The following is a 21832-nucleotide window of genomic DNA, read 5'->3' as shown; positions in this document are numbered from 1 at the left end:
GTGTTGTTCATCATTGTTTGTTTGCTCCTTAGTTCTTCTAGGCCCTTGTTAAATATTTCTTGTATTTTCTCCATTGTATTTCCAAGTTTTTGGATCATCTTTACTATCATTACTCTGAATTCTTCTGCCTATTTCCTCTTCATTTGTTTGGTCTGGTGGGATTTTACCTTGCTCCTTCATCTGCTATATTTTTCTGTCTTCTCATTTTTTTTAACTTACTGTGTTTGGGGTGTCCTTTTCGCAGGCTGCAGGTTAGTAGTTCCCTTTGTTTTTGGTGTCTGCCCTCAGTGGCTACGGTTGGTTTAGTGGGTTGTGTAGGCTTTCTGGTGGAGGGGACTGGTGCATGTGTTCTGGTGGATAAGGCTGGATATTGTCTCTCTGGTGGACAGGACCATCTCTGGTGGTGTGCTTATTATGATTTTAGGCAGGCTCTCTGCTAATGGGTGGAGTTGTGTTCCTGTCTTGCTAGTTGTTTGGCATGCGGTGTCCAGCACTGGAGCTTGCTGGTCATTGAGTGGAGCTGGGTCTTAGCATTGAGACAGAGATCTCTGGTAGAGCTTTCACTGTTTGATATTACGTGGGGCCAGGAGGTCTCTGGTGGTCCAGTGTCCTGAACTCGGCTCTCGCACCTCAGAGCCTCAGGCCTGACACCTGACAAGAGCACCAAAACCCTGTCAGCCACACCTCCAGGTACGTGGGGAGTTTCTTGCCTTTTGGGAAGTCTGAAGTCTTCTGCCAGCATTCAGTAGGTATTCTGTAGGCGTTGTTCCACCTGTAGATGTATTTTTGATGTATTTATGGAGAGGAAGGTGATCTCCATGTCTTACTCCTCCACCATCTTGAAGATCCTCCCCATCTGTGTGTTTTAGATGTAAAAACGTATATTTAAATCCAGTCAGACAGTCTTTATCTTTTAACTGGATCATTTGATCCATTTAGATTTATTGTAATTACAGGTGTACTTAGATTTATTTTATCATGTTTTTGTGCTTTCTATCTGTCCTGTCTTTTCCATGAGTTTTTCTTTTTCCCCTTCTCCCTTGCTTTCTTTTGGATTGATTTTTTCCCCCTTTCATTCTTTCTCTCTCTACTGGTTTGGAAGTTATATCACCTATTTGTACTCTTTTAGTGGATACTCCAACAATTTTAGCATGCAGACCTGAACTTATCAAAGTGAAATCAATATCTTTATCATCTCCTCAAAAAATATTAGTAATTTAGAACACAGTAACACTGTCACCTCCTATAAGGTACGTGCTCTTATAATGTATTTGTCTTTTCTTTTAACCCCACAAGATGACATCATCAACATCACCATTTTAATTTAAAAAATTTAAATATTTAACTATTGAAGTTTTATTATTATTGTTATTTTGTAAGGTTTGTATCTTTACTTACCACCTATTTACTCCTGTAATTGCTCTTCATTTTTGACTAAATTTCAGCTCTTCTACCTGGATTGCTTTCCCTCTGCCTGCAGTAAATATTTGACCTTTTTCTTTAGTGAAGGTCTGTTGATGGCAAACTCAGCCTTGTGTGTGTCTGAAATGCCTTTATTTCATACTTATTCTTTAGAGACTTTTGCTGAGTATAGAGTTCTGTTTTCTCTCAGCATATTGACAATATTCCTGTCTTCTGGCTTCTTTTCTTGTTATAGAGAAGTAAGGTTTCAGCCTAATTGTCATTCCTTTGAAGTTAATCAGTCTTTTTCTCTGGCTGCTTTTAAGAATTTCTCTTGTCTTAGTGTCTGTGCAATATCTCTGTGATGTATATAGGTGTGGGTTTCATTTTATTTTATCCCACTTGGCTTCTGGAATCTGTGGACTGGGTCTTCAGCAATTCTGTAATTTTATTGTTTTTTTTAAAAATATTGCTTGGCTTTCTTCTCTTCTTTTTCTGGAATTCTGAACAGACTTTATGTTAGAACATTTCTATCTATCTTCCACGCTTCTTAACCTTTCTTCAATATTTTCCATTAAAGAAATCTCTGTATTATACTTTAGCTAAAGTATATTTAGCAATATACTTTATTTATTTTGCAGGTCCATCTATTTACTAATTATCTTTTCAGATGTATCTAATCCAACTGTTAAATCCATCCATTGATTTTTTTATTGAAGTATAATTGATTTACAATGTTTTAGGTATACAGCAAAGTGATTCACATATATATATATGATATATATTATATATATATATTCTTTTTCAAATTCTTTTCCATTATAAGTTATTACAAGATATTGAATATAGTTCCCTGTGCTCTACAGTAGGTCCTTGTTGTCCACTGAGCTTTTTATGTCAATTGTTTCATTTTTCATATCTAGAAATTCTATTTGGTTCTTTTTAATATTGGCTTGGTCATGTTTTAGAGTCTTTTGCTCTTTCTGATATCCAATCCCTCCTTTATTTCTTCAAGCATATTGTAGATATATTTTTATATGTTGTCCAATATCTGAAGTATTTTTTTGGATCTGATTCTGTTGCTTTTTCTCACTCCAAGGTCCTTATTGTGTGCTTTATGACTTTAGAATGAGAGTACATACTCCTTGAAACTTTATAGGATTCCTTCGAGACCTAGGTTGAAAGTGATCTCCTCCAGAGAATTTATATCTTTGCTTCTGCCAGCTGCCAGAAGGCACTAACTACTTGAGATAAGATTAAGTGAAATTCTTAGCTTGAGGGTTTTAGATTTCCCAGGTGGTGTGAATTCTGGCTATAAACTCTCTTAAGGAACGCCTTAAGGTTATGAAATCTCAGGGGAGATTATAGTTTTCCTCCTGTACTCAGTGTCAGGTTAGAGTAAGGTATTTTCCTTGCAGTCTCCTAGGGAGTTGTGTGTGGGAGGTGGCTACTTCCAATTCAGCCTTACACTGAGTACAAGGTCTTATGGGTCCCAGCTCTCGTGGAGAGCATTACCTCCCACACCTTGGATAGGCCCTGGGCATTGTCTCCTGTCCCTGTGTCTCCCCCCACCCCCAAACTGTGAGACTGAAGCTCAAGGTCACCAAGTTCTGCAAATGTCCTCAAGGTTAAAATTTACTCCAGTCTGCTTTCCCTTCTGGGTTCCTACTTTCACATAGTTTTTGTCCTTTGAGTATTTCAAACTCTTTTTTTAAGTTTTGACCAGAATTTTTATGTTTACAGTTAAAGTGGGTATCTAGTCCATTTTGCTGGAGAAATAGAAGACTATTATTATTACAATAATAAAAATATAGCTGTGTGGGCTTCCCTGGTGGTGCAGTGGTTAAGAATCCGCCTGCCAATGCAGGGGACATGCGTTCGATCCCTGGTCTGGGAAGATCCCACATGCTGCGGAGCAGCTAAGCCCGTGCGCCACAACTACTGAGCCTGCGCTCTAGAGCCCACCAGCCACAACTACTGAGCCTGCGCACTATAACTACTGAAGTCTGTGCGCCTAGAGCCTGTGCTCTGCAGCAATGAGAAGCCTGCACACCGCAACGAAGAGTAGCCCCCCTCCCTGCAATTAGAGAAAGCCCACACGCAGCAACGAAGACCCAACACAGCCAAAAATAAAATAAAAATAAATTTTAAAAATATATAGCTGTGTATTCATTTTTAGCAATTATTTTGTATTATCTCTCCCTCCAAACATGAAATAACTTCTTCACAAGAGGTCTCTGAGGTTGTCAACTTTTCATGAAGCCTTGAAACAAAGTGGACAGAAATATTAGAAAGATAAAACATAGTCTATTTTACTACCAGGTCTGTCTTATTCCTAAATGAGATCAGAATTAAGTTATGTCAGTTATAACTGGGTATGTTAAATCATACAGTTATAACTGGGTATGTTAAATCAATATGTCAGAAATGGCAAAGAGGCCTCATAATAACCCTCTTTGTGGATTTGATGGATATCTGATGATAAACCGCCGGATACTTTACAGTGCAAAGCAACTAAAAGCCCAGTTTCAGAACACGAGGGAAATGCTGGATGTTGGGTATTGGGAACCTACAAAATATCCAAACCTTCCTTTAGGGCTAAAACTCTTAATCAAGCTATCATATTTGTTGAGAAACTATAAAATATACTGGCTTAACTTTCGTTACATTTTTTTTTTGCCTTCCCATTCTCTGAGGGTGGGATGATAGAAGGTAAAATATCAAAGGAGACTAAAAATCCCCAAACCAGGTCCTTGATTCCCAGAGTAGTATAACGACACTGTTACCATCTCCTGAGAGCAGTGCTTCCCAGACCAGGCTCCTGGAATACCCTGCATCGCCCGACATTCCCTTCGCTCTCTTTGGACTCGAAGATACTGCTAGGGAGAAAGGGAATTAGGGAGAGAAAGGGGGAAGGATGGAAGATAAACTATAAAATATGCTTTTGGAGGAAAACGATTCCCTTGACAGGGTTTTTGCTCACCTTCAGAATTTGGTAAGCTTTTTACACAGCTTGATGGACCCTGAATTTTTACCCTGCATTTGTTTGGCTTAAGATTTCGTTAAGCTTCTTAAAATAGAAGTACCTCCAGGACACAAATGCCTGCTGAACAGGGAATAGCAAATCAGTGACAGTGACCACAGGAAGTTGTGGGACTGTTGCAGATTGGAGAAGACACCCCTGTCCACAGGGGCAGCCTCTACTCGACTTGGCCAGCTGTTCATAGGCAGGAATGTGGACCTTGTGATGTTTTTTCAAAAGTAGAAATCAGGGCTTCCCTGGTGGCGCAGTGGTTAAGAATCCACCTGTCAATGCAGGGGACACGGGTTCAAGCCCTGGTCCGGGAAGATCCCACATGCTGCAGAGCAACTAAGCCCGTGCCCCACAACTATGGAGCCTGCGCTCTAGAGCCCGTGAGCCACAACTACTGAGCCCACGCGCTTAGAACCCGTGCTCTGCATCAAGAGAAGCCACCGCAATGAGAAGCTCGCTCACCGCAACGAAGAGTAGCCCCCGCTCGCCGCAACTAGACTGCGTGCAGCAATGAAGACCCAATGCAGCCAAAAATAAATAAATAAATTTATTTTTAAAAAAGTAGAAATCAGCATCTTTGTGAGAAATTTCATGATTTTTAAAGTGTTAGCAACGAATCCCACATTAAAAAAAAAAACCACACACACAGAAAAGGCCAAACAGAACACATCTGTGGGCTGGATACTGTCCATGGGTCACCAGTTGGCAACCTTTGTTTTGGACTTTGATCCCTGGATGCCCCCTTGTGAAAGAATTTATCACCTCCTTTGCTAGAGCAGAACAGAGAGAGGGAGAGAAGAGGCGTAGGGCCACTTGTGTGGAGCTGTATGAGGACAGAGGAGAGGTGGGCGAGGGAGACGCCTGCAGGGAGGCCCTCACTGTTCTGAACGGACTGGGCCCTGGGCCAGAAAGCCATGTGGTGGATGTGCTGCCTTCTCAACAGCTGGATATGAAAGAACAAGTCAGATTCTACTTCAGGATGCTATTAATTCCAAATGTGAGCTTGCGGAGTCATTCTTTCCATATGGAATTCATAAAAGAATGTAAAAAACATTTTCAGGGGAAATATGCAATTTCCCTGGAAGATAAGTAAGTTTATAACACTATTTACATAAAATGAATGAAAGCTACTTATAGGTAATTCTTTCCTAGTCATTGATTAAACAGATCTCTAAAGACTTAACCCAGGCAACATTCCTTAGTTTTGTTACATGAAAAAAAAATTTTATAACACATCATCTTAGCTTGTTTAGATGGACTTTTAACCATGCTCTGAATATAAGATCTCATTGTGTTGCATCAAACCTGCTTACAACCCTCAGGTGGGCGGCAAATGGTATAATCCCTCCATCCCCCATGGGTTGGTAAATGTTCCCACTTTTTTTTTTAACATTTGTCAAAGAACGCTTTATGACTGAAATATGACAAATGGCACATATTTAAAGTGTGCCATTTGGTAAGTTTTGACATGTGTGTGTACCAGTGAAACCATCACACAATCAAGATAAAAAACATATCCATCACCTACTACCATGGAAGTTTCCTTGTGTCCTTTTGCATCTTCCTCCAACCCCCAGGTAACCGCTAATCTGCTTTCTGTCACTAAAGATAAGTTTGCATTTTCTAGAATTTTGTAGGAATGGAATCATACAGCGTGTCCTCTTTTGTTTGGCTTTTTTCACTCAGCGTAATTATTTTGAGGTTCATCATGAGTACTGTGTTTATCAGTTCTCTTGCTGAGTATTATTCCATTGTGTGAATGTAAGAGTTTATACTTGTTGATAAAAATCTGGGTTGTTTTCAGTTTTGGGCTCCTTACAAATGGGGTGCCATGAACGTCGGTGTACAAGTCTTTGTATGATCATACGCTTTCAGTTTGCTTGGTAAATAAATACGTAGGAATGGAACACCTGGGTCATATGGTCCCATATATGTTTAACTTTTTTAGGAAATACCAACTGTTTTCCAAGGTGGTTATACTGTTTCATATGCCCATCAGTAGTGTAGGAGAGTTCCAGTTCCTTCACATCATCTCTAACACTTGGTATTGTCTGTCTTTTTGGTTAAACCCATTCTAGTGGGGGTGAGATGGTATCTCCGTGTGGTTTTAATGTACAAGTTACTAATGAGCATCTTTTTATGTGCTTATTTGCTCTTTATATAACTTCTTTGAAGTGGCTGTTGAAATCGTTAACTGGATTGTGTGGCATTACTGAGTTTGAGAGTTCTTTATGTGTTCTGGATTCAAGTCCTTTATCAGATAAATGATTTCCCAGTATTTTCTTCCAGTCTGGGCTTGATTTTCATTCTTTTAACAGTGTCTTTTGAAGAGCAGAAATTTAAAATTTTGATGAAGTCCAATTTACCAGTTTGTTTTCTTTCAGATTGTGCTTGTGTGTTGTATCTAAGAAATATTTGCCTACACCAAGATCATAAAGGATTTGTTTTACGTTTTCTTCTAAAAATGTTAGAATTTACACTTAGGCTTTTAAAAACAAATAGTTTATTTGTTTAATTTTTAAATTGAAGTATAATTGACCTACAACACTATGCTAGTTCCAGGTAGGTGTACAACATAGTGATTCAATATTTCTATATTCCACAGAATAATCACCACTGTTCCCAGTTCTTTATGAGCTTACTGAAATATCTCCTTCCCTCTTCCCACAAAGGACAGCCTTTTCTACCTTGGGGAGGAAGAGAAACATAGACTACAATGACAGAGAACCGCCAGATGTGCACAGGAAGCTGCCATCCAGTGCTGCAGAGGACTGAGCCATGCTGCTAGGGTTTGCAATGATAGGCTTCTCTGTCCTAATGTTCTTCTTGCTTGGAATAACCATCCTAAAGCCCTTCATGCTCAGGTAAGAAACAGAGAGAGGAGACCTAGAATTTCCAGTTCAAATCAGGTGCAAGCACAGTGGTAGAGGAGGGGAGGGGAGGCTGGCTTTGGTTTCTCCAGAATCCCTGTTCCTCTCTCAGTGCTGGGAGGCAACTGGGTGTGGAGGAAGAGGTGGTAAGAAAGTGGAAGATACTCCTTTGCCGCTCCCCTCCTCCAATCTCAAAATTCTTTCAACAATGGTCCACATATTAGATATTTCTGTAGGTAGTAAAGTCTTTCTTTAACATGTAGATATCCCAGGGAAGGGGATGAGCATGAGCTTTTGCATGAGCATAACAAAAGTTTTTTGAGTCTGAGTTTTTTGAGTTTGCTAATAGCTACCTGGCACATAGTAGTTGCTCAATAAATATTAGTTTTCTTCCTTTTAAGTAGTTTCCTTAGTAAATACATGTAATAAGTTACCATTTATTAAATATATATGTCAAATATATATTATATTTTATCCTATTTAAACCTATAGCAAGTCCATGATGGAAGTATTATTTTATTACTTAACTTTCATTTTATGAATGAGAAAGCTGAGGCTTAGAAAGGCCAAGTAGAATACCCAAGGTCATATAGCCAGTAAAGAATCTGCCTATTCATTCTGATATAAGACTCTTTACCTCCTGATACTTAACTGAAGTTTGCTGCAGTGAGGAGGATGGGAGTGTTGATTAGGGTTGTAGAGGAGCTGTTTAATTTTGGAGACAGGCTCACACGACATGGGGTACTTTGGAGGAGGGTGGCACTGGGTAGGGGGTAAGCAAGGTATACCTCCCCTTTGGCTAGCCGAAGAGCAACAGAAGGCCCAGGGGGTAGGGGAAGAGGGAGGCCTAGGAGTTCAGTGAAGAAAAAGGTCATAGGAAAGGAACTGTATGGCCTGCTTTTGTTATTCTGATATCAGATTCATCTCCCACCACTCCTGAGTTACCATTGTTAGGGCAATAATATGGAGGTTATCCTCCACTATAGCACACAGTGCCACCATTGGAAGGATTCCAGGGGAATTGTCTCTCTGATATTAGCAGCAGGAGAATCTGTTCTGCTCCTGATCAACCAGTTTGCTTTTATTCAGTGGACACCAGGAATCTTTTATCTAGTTGTGTTTCCTTCATTGCTTTGGCTGCTAGGAAGCTCAGAGCCAAATTTGTGGCCCAGCTTTTATAACTATAGGGGATCTTATGGTCTGGAGGCTACATGTTTGTACCTTACTCTTGCCTTCATTCTAGCTTTCTACCTTCCTTTTCCTGTTACTCCGTTTTTCCATCTATATATCTATATCTGCATTACATACATCTACATAAGTTCAATAAATGTGTGAGTGTGTGCATGTGTGTGCAGGTCAGATTATTTTTTTTAAATGTGATATATTTGGGAGATGGTTTGAAGTTACCTTCTGTAAGCTAGTACCAAACTGTTACTCATATTTAAAACTTACTTTTCTAAGCATTTCTGGAAATAGTTTGCTGGAAGTAATTAAGGGAATGTTTAAGAGTGGTGAGTTCTCATCTCTCTTGCCTTGTGATCTTGTGCCACCAGAGAATAGTTTTGCTTCATAAAAGATGAAGGTTTTGCTTCATAACAGTTGAGAGGCTTGGGTAGCTCATACCTATCCCCACTCCCTTATACCCTAAATTCTCAATCAAACGATGGAATTTGTCTATTTGTAGACAAATAGACACACAATACTATTGAAAGAACATGCTGAATGTTTCAGCCTTAAATACATTCCTGGTTCTACCTGAAAGCCTCTGGCCTGGCCCTTGTACATAGGAAAGAATATCCCACTCTCTATATTTGAGCTTCCTGAAATCCTCAAGGAAGGTTCAAATCAAACTCTGTTTGGCACTTGGTTAGGATTTAGAGAGTTTTAAGTTCTAACAGAGAAAGGCAGACAACTCTAAATACTTAAAGATGCCTGGTCTAAATAAGTAGAGAAATTAATTTTGTGAAAATCAGGCCAGTGCTAAACCTGTGAAGGAACCTTATTTTCCATTTTTGCATTTTCACTTGCCCAGTATTTTATTCCTCTAAGGCCATATCTAGTGATTTTTTTTTTATGCCCTGGGCCTTGAGATCATATTAAAATGCAGTGTGTCTCAGTTTGTTATGTTAATAAAGAAAAATGATTACATACAGTCCAAGATCTTAATGAGAGTGCAGTCTGAACCTAGCTAAACAAGGCTTTTCAAACATTCTGGCTTTAGAATTTGCTAATCTAACTTCTTGTGTTTAAGGCGCAGGGAAGTAAACACAAAGACTCACCTAGATGTGAGTGTGAGGATACATGAGGAGGTGGACCTGTGCATTCAATCGGAGCCTTTCCTCTCACTCTCGTTTACTTTATCTTGGACCTGTTCTCTAATTATTTTATACACAAGTGTCCTTTCTCTTCAACACCACCGCAAAGTCTTCATGGGCAGGAATTTTGTCTGCCCCGTCTCATTGCACCTGTGACATTCTGTATATGCAGTGCATGTGTAAATTCTCAAGGAATGTTTAAAATTTAATTCAGTACAACACGTATTGAGCTTCTACTGTGTGAGAGGCATTGTGCTTTATGCTTTGAGGAACGTAAAGACGAATAGGATATAGTTCTTGACCTTAAGGAAATTACTAATAGTAAAAACATGGCAAGTTTTCTAATGAGAGATTCCTCATATGACTTGCATTTGCCTCTTTGGAAGTAGAGTGGAATTGTACCTTGTTACCACAACTTTCGGAGTCTATGTTGTCTAAGAGCCTTGGGGTTGGACTTCTTCCAAAGGCACATTTTCACCAGGACAAGCCAGTGGGTGCATCTTGAGATGATGAGGCAGGAGAGAGAAGATTTCTGAGTGTGAATCTTTGTGGTTACGGTATTTAGGATAATATTGCACAAAGTGTGGTTCTCCAAATACCTGCAACTTAAATACTATTAAATATACAGATTCATGGGCCTCAACTTGGATCAACTGAACCCGAATCCCTGGGAGTGAAGTCATAGAACCCATGTTTTAACAAATTCTTCATTCTAAGAAACCCACTCAGGTGATTCTGAAGTTTGAAAACCATTGATCTATAGTGAGAAATATGCAAGGAGGGTCTTAATTGAGATGGAACTTGGCACTTTGCTGCTGTTTGTCCCATTGCAAGCTTCTCCATGCTCCCAAATCATTAGATGCCTTCTGTAATCATCCTACATTGCTCTGAAATAGATGCCTTGGGTTACCACATTAGAAATATAGGACTAAATTTTCTAGGGGTGAAAATCATTTATTTTTTTCCAAATTGAAGCACTCAAGGGAGAAGAATCTAACTGCACTATCATCCACACGCACATCTTGGACGACTGGATGGACTGTCTTTCACCTGTGGTGTGGACTGCCAATGTCAGGGCAAGTACCCGTGTCTGCAGGTGTTTGTGAAGCTCACCCATTCAGGTCAGAAAGTGCTCCTACATTATAATGAAGAGGCTGTCCAGATAAATTCCAAGGTAGTGTAAAGTTCATGTAATGAAACAGTTCTAATTACAGCAACTTTTCCATGGCAGACTGTCCCTAGCAAGGTGCAGTAGCCATCTCTAGATAAATCTGTTTTCTTCCAGTGAACATTGTGACAATGACCCAATCAGGATAAATGAAGCTAAAAGCATTCTTGGAGGAAAAATGGGGTATATAGAAAAGAGAGGTCATATTGGTGTCTGGAATTTAAAGACTGGGCCAATGAACAGAATTATTCATCATTCTTATTTTTGGCAGTCTTATTTTTGGAGGTCCCATTTCCCATCATATCGAAAACGTTAAAATGTACTTACAGTCCACCTTAAATCAAACAAGTAATTTTTCTTATCAAAGAAATTTAAAGATTATCCTTTAAAGGATACTGAACAGGTTCATATGATTTAAAGGGTACATTTTCACATAACTATAAAAGTTGAGCTGTATTAGATTAGTTGACGTTTTACACTTTGTTGTGTTTACTTAAGCACTAATTTCAATCTGACGAGTTTGGTTTTCTGTTTTGGATGCAGTAATCTTTAAGGTCTCAAACAGTTTTGTGGGCCCTTGGCACAGTGTCGTGAGTGCTTGGTGGATATGGCGATAAACCTCAATGTCTTTATTCCCACATCCTGTTTAGCGCTCAGAAATGGCCATTTCACTGTTTGCCCTCCTGGCAACCCTTCCCCATGAGCTATGTATAGGTTTCATCACCTTCTGAGATTAAAACTCCTCACAGCTTCAGTCTGAAGCGATTTCAGAATTAAAGCTTTTGTTTAAGTGCTTGTTTTCAGAGACAGTGCCCTCACCTTTCTTCCTCCTCCATATTCCTAGTGCTTCTATACACCTAAGTGCTACTGGGATAGAAATGATTTGCTCGATAGTGCTCTGAACATAAAGGCATTCTTTGATCACAAAATGGGACCCCCTTTTCATGCTTCCACACTCCAGACAGCCGATCCGAAGATGTCATTCTCATAAAAAATATGACCAAATGGTTATCTTCCACTGTTTATTTTGGCCTTCGTGACTGATACATGGCGCCCTGATAGTTGGCATGGTGAGATTAACACAACACCTGTCCCTCTTACGTGAAAAATATAGCACTGCACTCAGAGACGAGGTAAGTGCAAAGTTCCTTACATGGCACAGCATCAATTTAAACTGTGGAGTGTTGGGAGGAGCAAAGGAAGGAGCAGAGAAATCTTAAGATGGTGGCCAAAGTCCAGGCCTTCAGATACCTGCAATTTCTGCACTTGAGGACCTAATTATGCCTGCTTGCAAACTAACTGCGTAGAAGCAAGGTATGACATTTCATGTGGGAAAGAAAAATCTCATTAAAAAGTCTCATTAGGTATTTATTTATTCTATAAATACATATAAATTCACCATCTTTTTTTTACTCCAAATCTCTCCACATCAGCCGGGAAGCATTTTTTGTTTCCACAGGGCAAAATGAGCTCACAGTCATTGTGCTTCATCTAATATCAGCTCTAGCTAGAACCTGTCATTGTGGAAATAAATGAGGAGGGTTTCTAAGCTATTGAGCACTGAACAGCCAGTCTAGTTCTATGCAACATAGTTCACATTAAAACATTTCTCAAGTCTTAGTGAAGAGCAGTTCATTCACTATAGAAGATAATAATCTGATAATTTCAGAAAATGTGGACCTACTGTTTTACCTCACCATCCATGAGAAAGGAGGAAAGCCGCTGCCTAGGAAGTTCACTAAGCTTAGCCTTATTTGTACTTAACCTTGCCGTGTACCATGTGATTTTTCTTTGAGCGACAAGTGTTTCTAATTATGCTTTCCGTAAGCGCATTTTGTTCTTTGTGTACATTCTGGAGGGAGTGAGAGCTAGAAATATGTTATGAAGTAGGGAGAAGCTGTACTGGATGGAATTTAACATTCATCTCAGGTAATCCGCATCATAGAAAAGTCCCACATGGATAGTCAACAATTGTCCGTACTTTAATTAATGAATCAACCATGGTTATTAAATACTGTCACAAGACTCTCCGAACAAGTGCTTTCCAGGTTAAGGTGAATATGAGTTGAAAACAGAGTTCGTTTTGAAACCAGTGTTCCTCAAAGTATCTTTACAATTTTACTAAAAATGTTGTACATCATGGACATAGAAAGAATGACTTTTGAAACAACTTTTATACGTAGATGTAATCAAAACAGAAACTTTGACTCTAAGCCAATTTAATTCTTTTTAGCAAATAAGTGCAAGTCACACATTATTAAATAAAATGAATAATAGAGCACTATTGACTTCACCAGCAGTGAACAATTTTGGTGTTTTCTCCTCTTTCTAGTGTGGAATAGTGGCGAGAACATGTATCTCAGAGTACAATTTTTTTGAATTTGTAGGCCATAATTACAACTTTTCAGATATGTATCCTTGGGCAATTCAGCTGAACTGTTTGAGCCACTCTTATCTATAAAATGGGGATGATCTCTTCTTTCATGAGGTTATTTTTAGAGAAGAAACAAGGAAGAGTATGTAAAACACCTAGCTTAGTTTCTGGTACGTAGCAGAGGTGCTCAAAAATGTTTGTTAGTAGATAACAAAACTTTTGCTAAGTTTCAGTTTTCAGTCAGCCTTATCCCTCTTCTGGGTATATACCCAAAGGAAATGAAATCAGGATCTCCAAGAAATATCTGTATTCCCATGTTCACTGCAGCTCTAGTCACAAGAGCCAAGATATTGAAACAACCTAAGTGTCCATCAACAGATGAATAAATTGTGATATATGTATATATGTGTGTGTGTATATATATATATATATGTGTGTGTGTGTGTGTGTGTGTATAAATACATGCAATGGAATATTTTTCAGCCTTAAAAAGAGATCCTGCCATTTGCAACAACATGGATGAACCTGGAGGGCATTGTGCTAAGTAAAATAATTCAGACACAGAAAAGAAAAAACTGCATTTCACTTATATGTAGAATCTAAAAAAGTCAAATACATAGAAAGCAGAGAGCAGAATGCTGGTTACCAGGGGTGGGGAGGTGGGGGAAATTGGGGAGATGTTGGTTAAAGGGTACAAACTTTGTTATAAGATGAATAAATCTCGAGATCTAATGTACAGCATGATGACTATAGTTAATAATACTGTATTGAATACTGGAAATTTGCTAAGAGAATAGAGTTTAGGTGCTCTCATCACGCACACACACAAAAGGTAACTATGTGAGGAGATGATACGTTAATTGGCTTGACTGTAGCAATCATTTCACTATGTATATCAAATCATCATATTGTAAACCTTAAGTATACACAATTCTTATTAAAAATAAATTCAAGCGGTCTTGGTACCTTTTGTTGGACAGCTGGGTATAGGGGCTGGGGTAGGGAGCTGCAGGAAAGGATTCCTCCCCACCTTCTCTTGGCTAAATATCATATGCATTTAAGGTCCAGAACATGATGTTTAAAAGGTCGTAATAAGTTATTTTGTATGCCAAAGACTTCCCCATAATAAAATATATGTATGCATACACACTTTAAATCATTCTGCAAATTGAGATTCTCTAGATTTCTTAAATTAAGGGCACATATCTATTCCATTTCTTAGTAAGTTTGACACCCATCTAACAATATGCAGTTCTTTGGATTTTTCTTCTAACAAATTCAAAACAGTCTGAAACCTGAAGTGCATGAAAGTGTGAAACCTAAAGTGTTTCAAATACTACAATTTTCCATTTATTTAGTGGCTACTTGGTCCATGTCAGGAAAGAGAGACATTATGCTTGAAGAACAAAGTCAGTTTACAACAATGTTAACTCAAAGTCACTCTAACCATTTGGAAAATAAACAAAATTTTAGCAATTATTTGCTGTGAATTGCTTAGAAGTACTAAATATCAATGCCCATGTGAATTACTGGTCCAAGAAAAGCCCAGACTTACCTTTTGCAAGGTTTATGATAGCTGAATGCAAAACCAGTTTGCTTCTAGCTGAACTTCACTTTTAGGTTCTAGTCATCAACTGACTTGGGAAAAAGTCTGTCCACACATACAAACACATTCATACATGTATGTGTACACATATATTTCTGCTTAAAATACAAGCACATAATTCTTCATGCTTAAAGGAAGTTAATATTTAAACAGGTATTTCTCTAATATTCATCACTTTACTGGGACAGAAAAATTGGCTTTTAAGGCATAATAGTTTCAGGTTTTTAGTCAACTATACTTAGTCATTATTGACAAGAACTCAAATTCAGCTAAATTTTGATTATTAGCAACACTGGTGTGCTGTTAAGTATTAAAAAGAAATGGCAAAATATAATTATCACAGTTTTTTGTTTAACATGTAGTACACTAAGGATTGTTTGGACACAAGTCAAAGTAATATTTTTTTTTAATAAACAGCGTGACGTTACAGACTGCAAAGTTAAAGTAAAGCAGACATTGACAGTTTCTGATGAGCATAAACAGTAAGTGCAGTCACAGGCCAAACTTCTTGCCAGGAACAGCAAGACTGGGGAGAGGTCTTAAATTTAGTGACACTGTATTATTCTATATTCTCAGTACAATAACACATGCACTTGCTGTGTCAAATACTTTTTGGGCCATCATTAAAAGAACATTTAAAAACATTTTCCTCCTAACTAATGCAGTATACCATAGGACTCCAACTCATTGAATGACAAAATATAGTGAAATAGATTTGCTACAATAAATCGGGCTAAAGAGGGTGATGGGAACTCCTTTTTGAAGCTTCCAAAGTCAACAGTTGATGTATCAGTACTCTAATTTTGGTAGTGCCACATTCCCAAGATGTTACGTTCTAAAAGCATACATTCCTTTAGATTTTATTCAATCCAATAAAGTCTGAGGACTGAGTCACATTGAAACCATTAACTGCATTAGAAACTTTGGTTCCATAGCCAAAAACATTTCTACAAATCAGATGAAGGCCAAGCTGTCCAGTACTCTTAGGAACATAAATCTGATAAGAGGATTTTTCTTGTGAAATCAGTGGATAGTGACCACATTTGGAAATTTATACTAGAATTAAGGAGTTTAGCCTTATTAAAGATATTCTGAGAAAATAATAAAACAGTGAAGGTTTTCTGCCTCCTTGCTATCCTAGGATTAACAAAAGAAAGAATCACCTAAAAGTATACATGGCTCTTAGCATAACCACAAAATTATTGTAGTGAGAGATTAAATAATGTTTTAGATAGATTCATAAACTTAATTTAATGCTTACAAAATGCATTACCCTCCCCATACTTACCAACATGAGGACTGGAGTCTACTGTTGGTAGTGAAAATCAGCTACCAAACTACACTAATATGTACAGTGGACTGATTTTACTTTTTTCTTCCCTGCTAAAACTCTTAAATGTAGTTGTGTAAAAATTAAGTCGTTAAGATTTTCTTATGGCTCGTAACTATCACTTTATGCTACCTAGCATGGCTGAAATATGAACATATCTAAAACCAAGCAAAAGGAATGGCGCTGCATTGATAAAAAGTGCAAAACCTTACTCAAGTGGAGTACTTGAAGGAAATAAGCTTGTTTAAAAACTAACATCCCAACTTGGGAAACTCCTAATCAATTTTAAACTCTTCTGAATTTTAGAACCTTGATGTTTACAGCTTTTATAAAGGATGCCTCTTGACTAGGGCTAGCAAGCACTGTGTATACAAATAGAAATGTCTGCAAATATACACACACCAATTTCACTAATAATAAAGAAAACAAAACTAATTTCAAATGCCGAATTCAAGAAGCCAGTACCATGAACCTCCTGGCACTACTGCCTTTTCCTAATGGTTGGAGCAAAGATTAAATTTTAACACAATTTTTTTCTTAATGTCTCCAATGCCATTAAAAACAAGGCATGCCAACTCTGACTTTATAAATCTAAAATACAGTGCCCTGCAAATTTCTGTCGTATCAGAGCCGGAAGTACTGAATTATTGACTCATCTATTTTTTTTCCTTATTAACCTTCTGAGGTAGAGTTACCCATCCAATTTTATCAGGACCATAGTTATCGTAAGCTAAACACTATATTCTTTTCAGAAAGTGAAAATAACTTCGAAGAGAAAAGAAAAAAGGCTTCCCAGGCCATGGCACATAAGATACATTTACAATTTTTAATGTAATAATTAAAAAATAAAAATGGTTTGTCTTTATATTTTAAAAAACAGCCCAGCTGTATTATTCTCTGTCACCAAGAATTATTGATATTGTCTGAGGATTCTATCAGTGCTAAATTATATAGTTCAGCCTTCACAATCCCATCCTTGATGAAGAGTTAATTCCCTCATGTACGCACAATATACTCTCACAACTTGCAGCCATCTCTTAGTGCCCGATCTGAGCAGGATGGATATGAAGGATGTAATTCATTCAAGCAACTCCTCCCTCCACATTCCCCTCTTCTCCAAAACATCTGAAGTATGAAAGTTGTTTTTGAATGGTAGAAGCACCACAATCCATAACACCACATATGGTCTTTAAACTGAAGTATTTTAGTGATGTCTTGGACATCAAAATCAATTTTTAAGGTGGATTTTGAATGTGTGGGTCCAGCCCAGGTCTGCAGTTTGTGCAGATACAGAAACAAAAGGAACTTATAACATTCAGAAAAAGTTAACTTGCTGATTTTAAAATAATGCTGGAAATTAAATTTCTTCAAAAGTTGGCAAGCATGAGCTACTGGTCATGATATGAATTAAATGGATTTACAAATCATTAAGAAACCCAAGTTTATGTACTGTGAAATTTCCATGGTGCCTTTAAAATAGGCTGCTCATAATTTTTTTAATAAATGCCAAATCACTAGATTTTTGATGGAAAAAAAATACAGATGGACTGTGTTTTACCTATTTGAAAATCACCAATCCATTTAAAATAAAATCCAAGAGGGTATATACATTCTAATCAAGTAATTGATTATTTTCCTGATTAATAAGAACTACACTTTACACAAAATACTTTATCAGCAGCTGTTTTCTTCAAAAAACCAATAGTCATAGTTTCACAGTTGAAAAAGTTACACATTAAAATATTTTACAATTCATTGTATATTCACCAGGTTCCCATTTCCTAAAGGGCTTGTAATATAAAGCAGATTAGAAGGGAAAAACCTCAAAGTTGATTACTTTGACACTAAGTTTTACAGAGGACACTAAGAACCACAAAAAGCTTAGGTTCTATTGTAAAATAGTGACCAAATTCCATTCTTCTTTAAAAAACCCAATTAGAAACATCTTTTTAAAAAACCAAATTCCACAACATGAGTAACAGATTTTAAATTAACAGCATTCTAAAAATCTTCAAAATAAATGATTTTATATAGCTGAGAATGATAAAAAGTTAAAGCATGATTTTCAAATAGTTATTTCTTGCTAGAATGTGTTTAAATTAGTTTTATTTTCTTTAAACCTGATTTTCTTCTTTTCTCCAAAATAGTCACTGAAGGAAATATTGCTCAAGTGACCAAATGAAATTGTTGAGCCAATACTCAGTTATACCACATTCAATGACAAGGATGGTCAGTCATAGAAACTGACCAACTGGAATTGATCTCTGATACTCAAGTACCTGGAAGTAGCTATATTATCACTGACTTGAAACATATCCTAGTCACCCCATGTAGCATTTAATTCAATTTCTGGTTCCTTGCCTTCTGAGTACTACCTATCCATTTTCCCTTATTTTTAAGGTTGTTTACATAAACTCTGCTTGGATTTGTTTGAAATGTACTTTGCATTTAGCTAGTTCATTTAATGTATATTCTTTATAGAATTTGTCTACATTTCTTCAAACGGAATTAATTTGGTTGTAATAACTTAAAAATAAACGTAAATGATAAAAGTTATGTGGCTTGTGTTTTAATGGTGGAGAGGTCCTAGGGGAAGGGGAACTATCTGGACTGATGTGAAAAATGCAAAAATTGTATAAACTTTGTGCAAGGAAGCTCAAAGCTTTTTTGGCACTCAATAAAACACAGTTCTCTGTTAAAAACTTCAGATTCCACCATCAAAGCTTCAGATTTGTACCATTTCACTGAGTTTTCCTGTAATTAATCCCTGATATAGAAAATACTGGGATGTTAGTATGTATTAACTGAATAAATCTAAAAGACACTGATTGTTAATCATGAAATTTTAATGTTATGAAATCTGTATCTTCAAAAGAATCTATCTGGTCTCCTGCTTAAAACAAAGTTTAAATTCTTCTTAACTATTCTAAGACAGTTTAGGGAAGTAAGTTCCCTAAATAAGTCCCCAAATTTATTTTTCTTGCTCGCAATATTATGTACATGCTTTAGTGAGGTACCTAAATCTCCAGTAATTATGCCCTTTAAGGGTTCTAAAATAGTCAAATATTAAGAGTATTTGTATTAGAGTCCCGTTCACTATTCAAGACTTCTACTATAGGTAACTGATTTCATAAATGAATATCTTTTAAGTGATGCTGTATAAAATGTGCAGTCTTCATAAAGTTGTACTCCAATAATATGCCTAGTCTAGAAAACTGTCAGTAAATTATTGCACTTTTTCTGGTGTGGCACCTGGACATTTGCTAAAGCTATGTCCTAGGGCATTAATCATTCATTTGAAATACTGAGTAAAATATCAGATTGTAGAGTGATAACTAGCCTTAGCCCCTACATCTTGGGTTAATGTTTTTCAAAATGTTTAAGAATGTATCCTGTGCTCAAATGCAATTTAATAAAGTTGGAGAGTGAGTCCTGACAACTCGGAAATGGGACATGATCTTAAAATGGTTTAAGGCCCTAATTTTATTATGGAGATACTGAATAAATAGGCTAAAAAGGTAAAAAGTTCATGGTTTCTATTCCCCCTATTATAAAGTATTATTCATGAACATACCTTGGTAGAGGGGTTAAGCAATCAGGAAGATAGTCTAAATTGTGTTAATTTTGGTAACTAATTTCATATGGTTGAGGCATTCTCAACTATAAAAGAGGATGGAAGATGGGGGATTCAAGTGAAAACAGAAGAAAATAAAAGGAAAGAGGAGGAACTTTCATCTGTTTTCCTTAAGTAGTTATACACTAGTCATTGGTATAAATGGGATAGTGCCTGAGCCTCACCCACAGATCAAGAGAAACGCTGACCATGCTGCTACAAACAATAAAAAATTTGGGGTGCAAAACAATGCATGACTATGGGACAGATCATGTAAATAAAGAATATATATTAATGATAGTTTCTATAATATAAATAGCCTTTAATAAAAAAAATAATCTTTTTAATAACATTAATACTCACTTCTATTTTCTGGAAAACATGCATGAAAAATGTATTCAATTCATTGCAAAAGGAGAAAAAAAAATCTAAGGTGAATACTGTACAATTCTGGAGCAAGAATTATTCCTGCTCGTTCTTTCTCTATGATGATTATTTACTTTGTGGGAGCCCAGAATTTCCCTGGGAAATAAGAATCAGATTCTTGTAAATACTGTCCAGAAAAAAAACCCCAAAACACCACCTTATAACAGGTCTCATTTGTGACTGCTTCCCAAACTTTGCAGATAAGACCCCAAATCATCAAAAGGTTTGATTTATTAAAAAGGAAAAGTCTCTGATGAAATCTCAAGAGTCCCTTACACCCCAAGCATTTTTCTTCATCAAACAAGGAGTCAAAAACCCACTTCAAACTATAAATTGAACAGCAATGGAAAAATAAAAATTTTCATTATTTTCCAATCTTAGTGTAATTTAACATCAAACTCCAGTTTACTTGGACCTAATGCAATAATAGATTTTGTTGTGTCCACATTTCAAAACATAAAACATTTGCAAGACAAAAAAAGAACATCATTCTTTTTCCTTCTCCATCATTTCTATATATTTTGGGTTTTTTTTTGTTTTGTTTTGTTTTTTAAAAAAAGATACAAACAATCTTTAAAGTTTACCTTTTTTGGACTTAAGGCATAACATGAAATTGCGCATTATTCTAAAGCTTAATTTTGAAATGAACTATTTTAGTGCTATCGAACCCTGTTTGCGTTTACATTATTTAAATTATATAGTATTTTATTTCTGTTCCTGTTGTAAATTCTAATGCTGTTCATGGATTGTGCAATTCCTATGCAATCAGTCTTTGCCTGTTGACAGTTATTAACAGTGCAGTATAGAATCCAGATACTGAGCTTTCAGTTTCTTAATCATTTCAGTTCAAAGCATGCTGCTTAATTGTGTGGAAGATCCAATCCATTTTTGTTGTCCAGCCACCATGATGTGCATCATTCATTTGTTTCATGAAATATTCCAAAGCCTCCTGCTCAGTTTTATCTAAAGCTAGGGTCTTTCGAATGTATGCAATATCATCAAAAGACTGTAGTTCTGGCATTCCAGAGCCAAGCATCATTGAGAAAAGATTTATGAAGAGATTGGCATGCTGCCGAATAGCTAGATAAGCCTTGTAACACATCTCCTGAAACCTACAAGTAATAAGAACAGTTTGGTTAGTATGGAGTAAAACGTGTTAATACCTTCAGGTCTCTGCTCAAATGTCACAAAGTTAGAGAGGCCTTCTTGGACAAAACTATAAAATACAGCATTCTTCTCCCTACTCCTCTTACCAACACTTTCTGTTCCCTTTACCTGACACCAGAATGTGAACTCTGTGAGTCCATAAGCACTTTGTTTACTGCTCTATCATCAGCCCCTAAAAGAATGCCTGGCACATTAGCAATTTAATAAGGATTTATTAAATGTATGAACTGGTCCATACTAAAGCCTCTAGGGATTAGGTTAGGGCCAGGACTGAGTTATAGATAAAAGAGAATTTTATAAAAGGTTTTTAAAAGTACTTTAAGGTTTAAGATAGACTAATGATACCCCATATGGTGGTTAAGAAAAATTATGAATAAACATGGTATTGATGGTTGACTGAATTCCTCAGATTGTATGACTAAAAAGTGTTGTTTGAAGCACTATACATGATTTGTTAATAAAGCGAAGGTGGAATCCAATTTTTAAACGGCAGTGAACAAAAACTTTTAATGTACTATGAAGTTTAAG

At 36.9% G+C, this 21832-nt stretch overlaps 2 protein-coding genes across 2 annotated transcripts in view; one reads left to right on the top strand and one right to left on the bottom strand.

The window, feature by feature from the left end:
* The window catches only part of KCNMB3 (potassium calcium-activated channel subfamily M regulatory beta subunit 3), a 75427-nt gene extending 61857 nt beyond the window's left edge, over positions 1–13570 (top strand). The window contains 8 exon segments of the mRNA XM_067737146.1: positions 7108–7299; positions 9835–9893; positions 10596–10661; positions 10664–10794; positions 11633–11711; positions 11714–11773; positions 11776–11925; positions 11928–13570. Coding sequence (XP_067593247.1) covers positions 7108–7299; positions 9835–9893; positions 10596–10661; positions 10664–10794; positions 11633–11711; positions 11714–11773; positions 11776–11925; positions 11928–12058 — 868 coding nt within the window. The 3' untranslated portion in view covers positions 12059–13570.
* A 1586-nt stretch (positions 13571–15156) lies between these two features.
* The window catches only part of PIK3CA (phosphatidylinositol-4,5-bisphosphate 3-kinase catalytic subunit alpha), a 113025-nt gene continuing 106349 nt past the window's right edge, over positions 15157–21832 (bottom strand). The window contains exon 21 of the mRNA XM_067738096.1: positions 15157–21249. Within this exon, the coding sequence (XP_067594197.1) occupies positions 20979–21249 (271 nt within the window). The 3' untranslated portion in view covers positions 15157–20978. The remainder of the gene's footprint in view (positions 21250–21832) is intronic.

The sequence above is a fragment of the Pseudorca crassidens genome, chromosome 5 (assembly GCF_039906515.1).
Source record: "Pseudorca crassidens isolate mPseCra1 chromosome 5, mPseCra1.hap1, whole genome shotgun sequence".
In the NCBI taxonomy this organism is placed as follows: domain Eukaryota; kingdom Metazoa; phylum Chordata; class Mammalia; order Artiodactyla; family Delphinidae; genus Pseudorca; species Pseudorca crassidens.
Note: the sequence above shows the minus strand (reverse complement) of the source record. Positions and strands in the feature narration are given on the sequence as shown.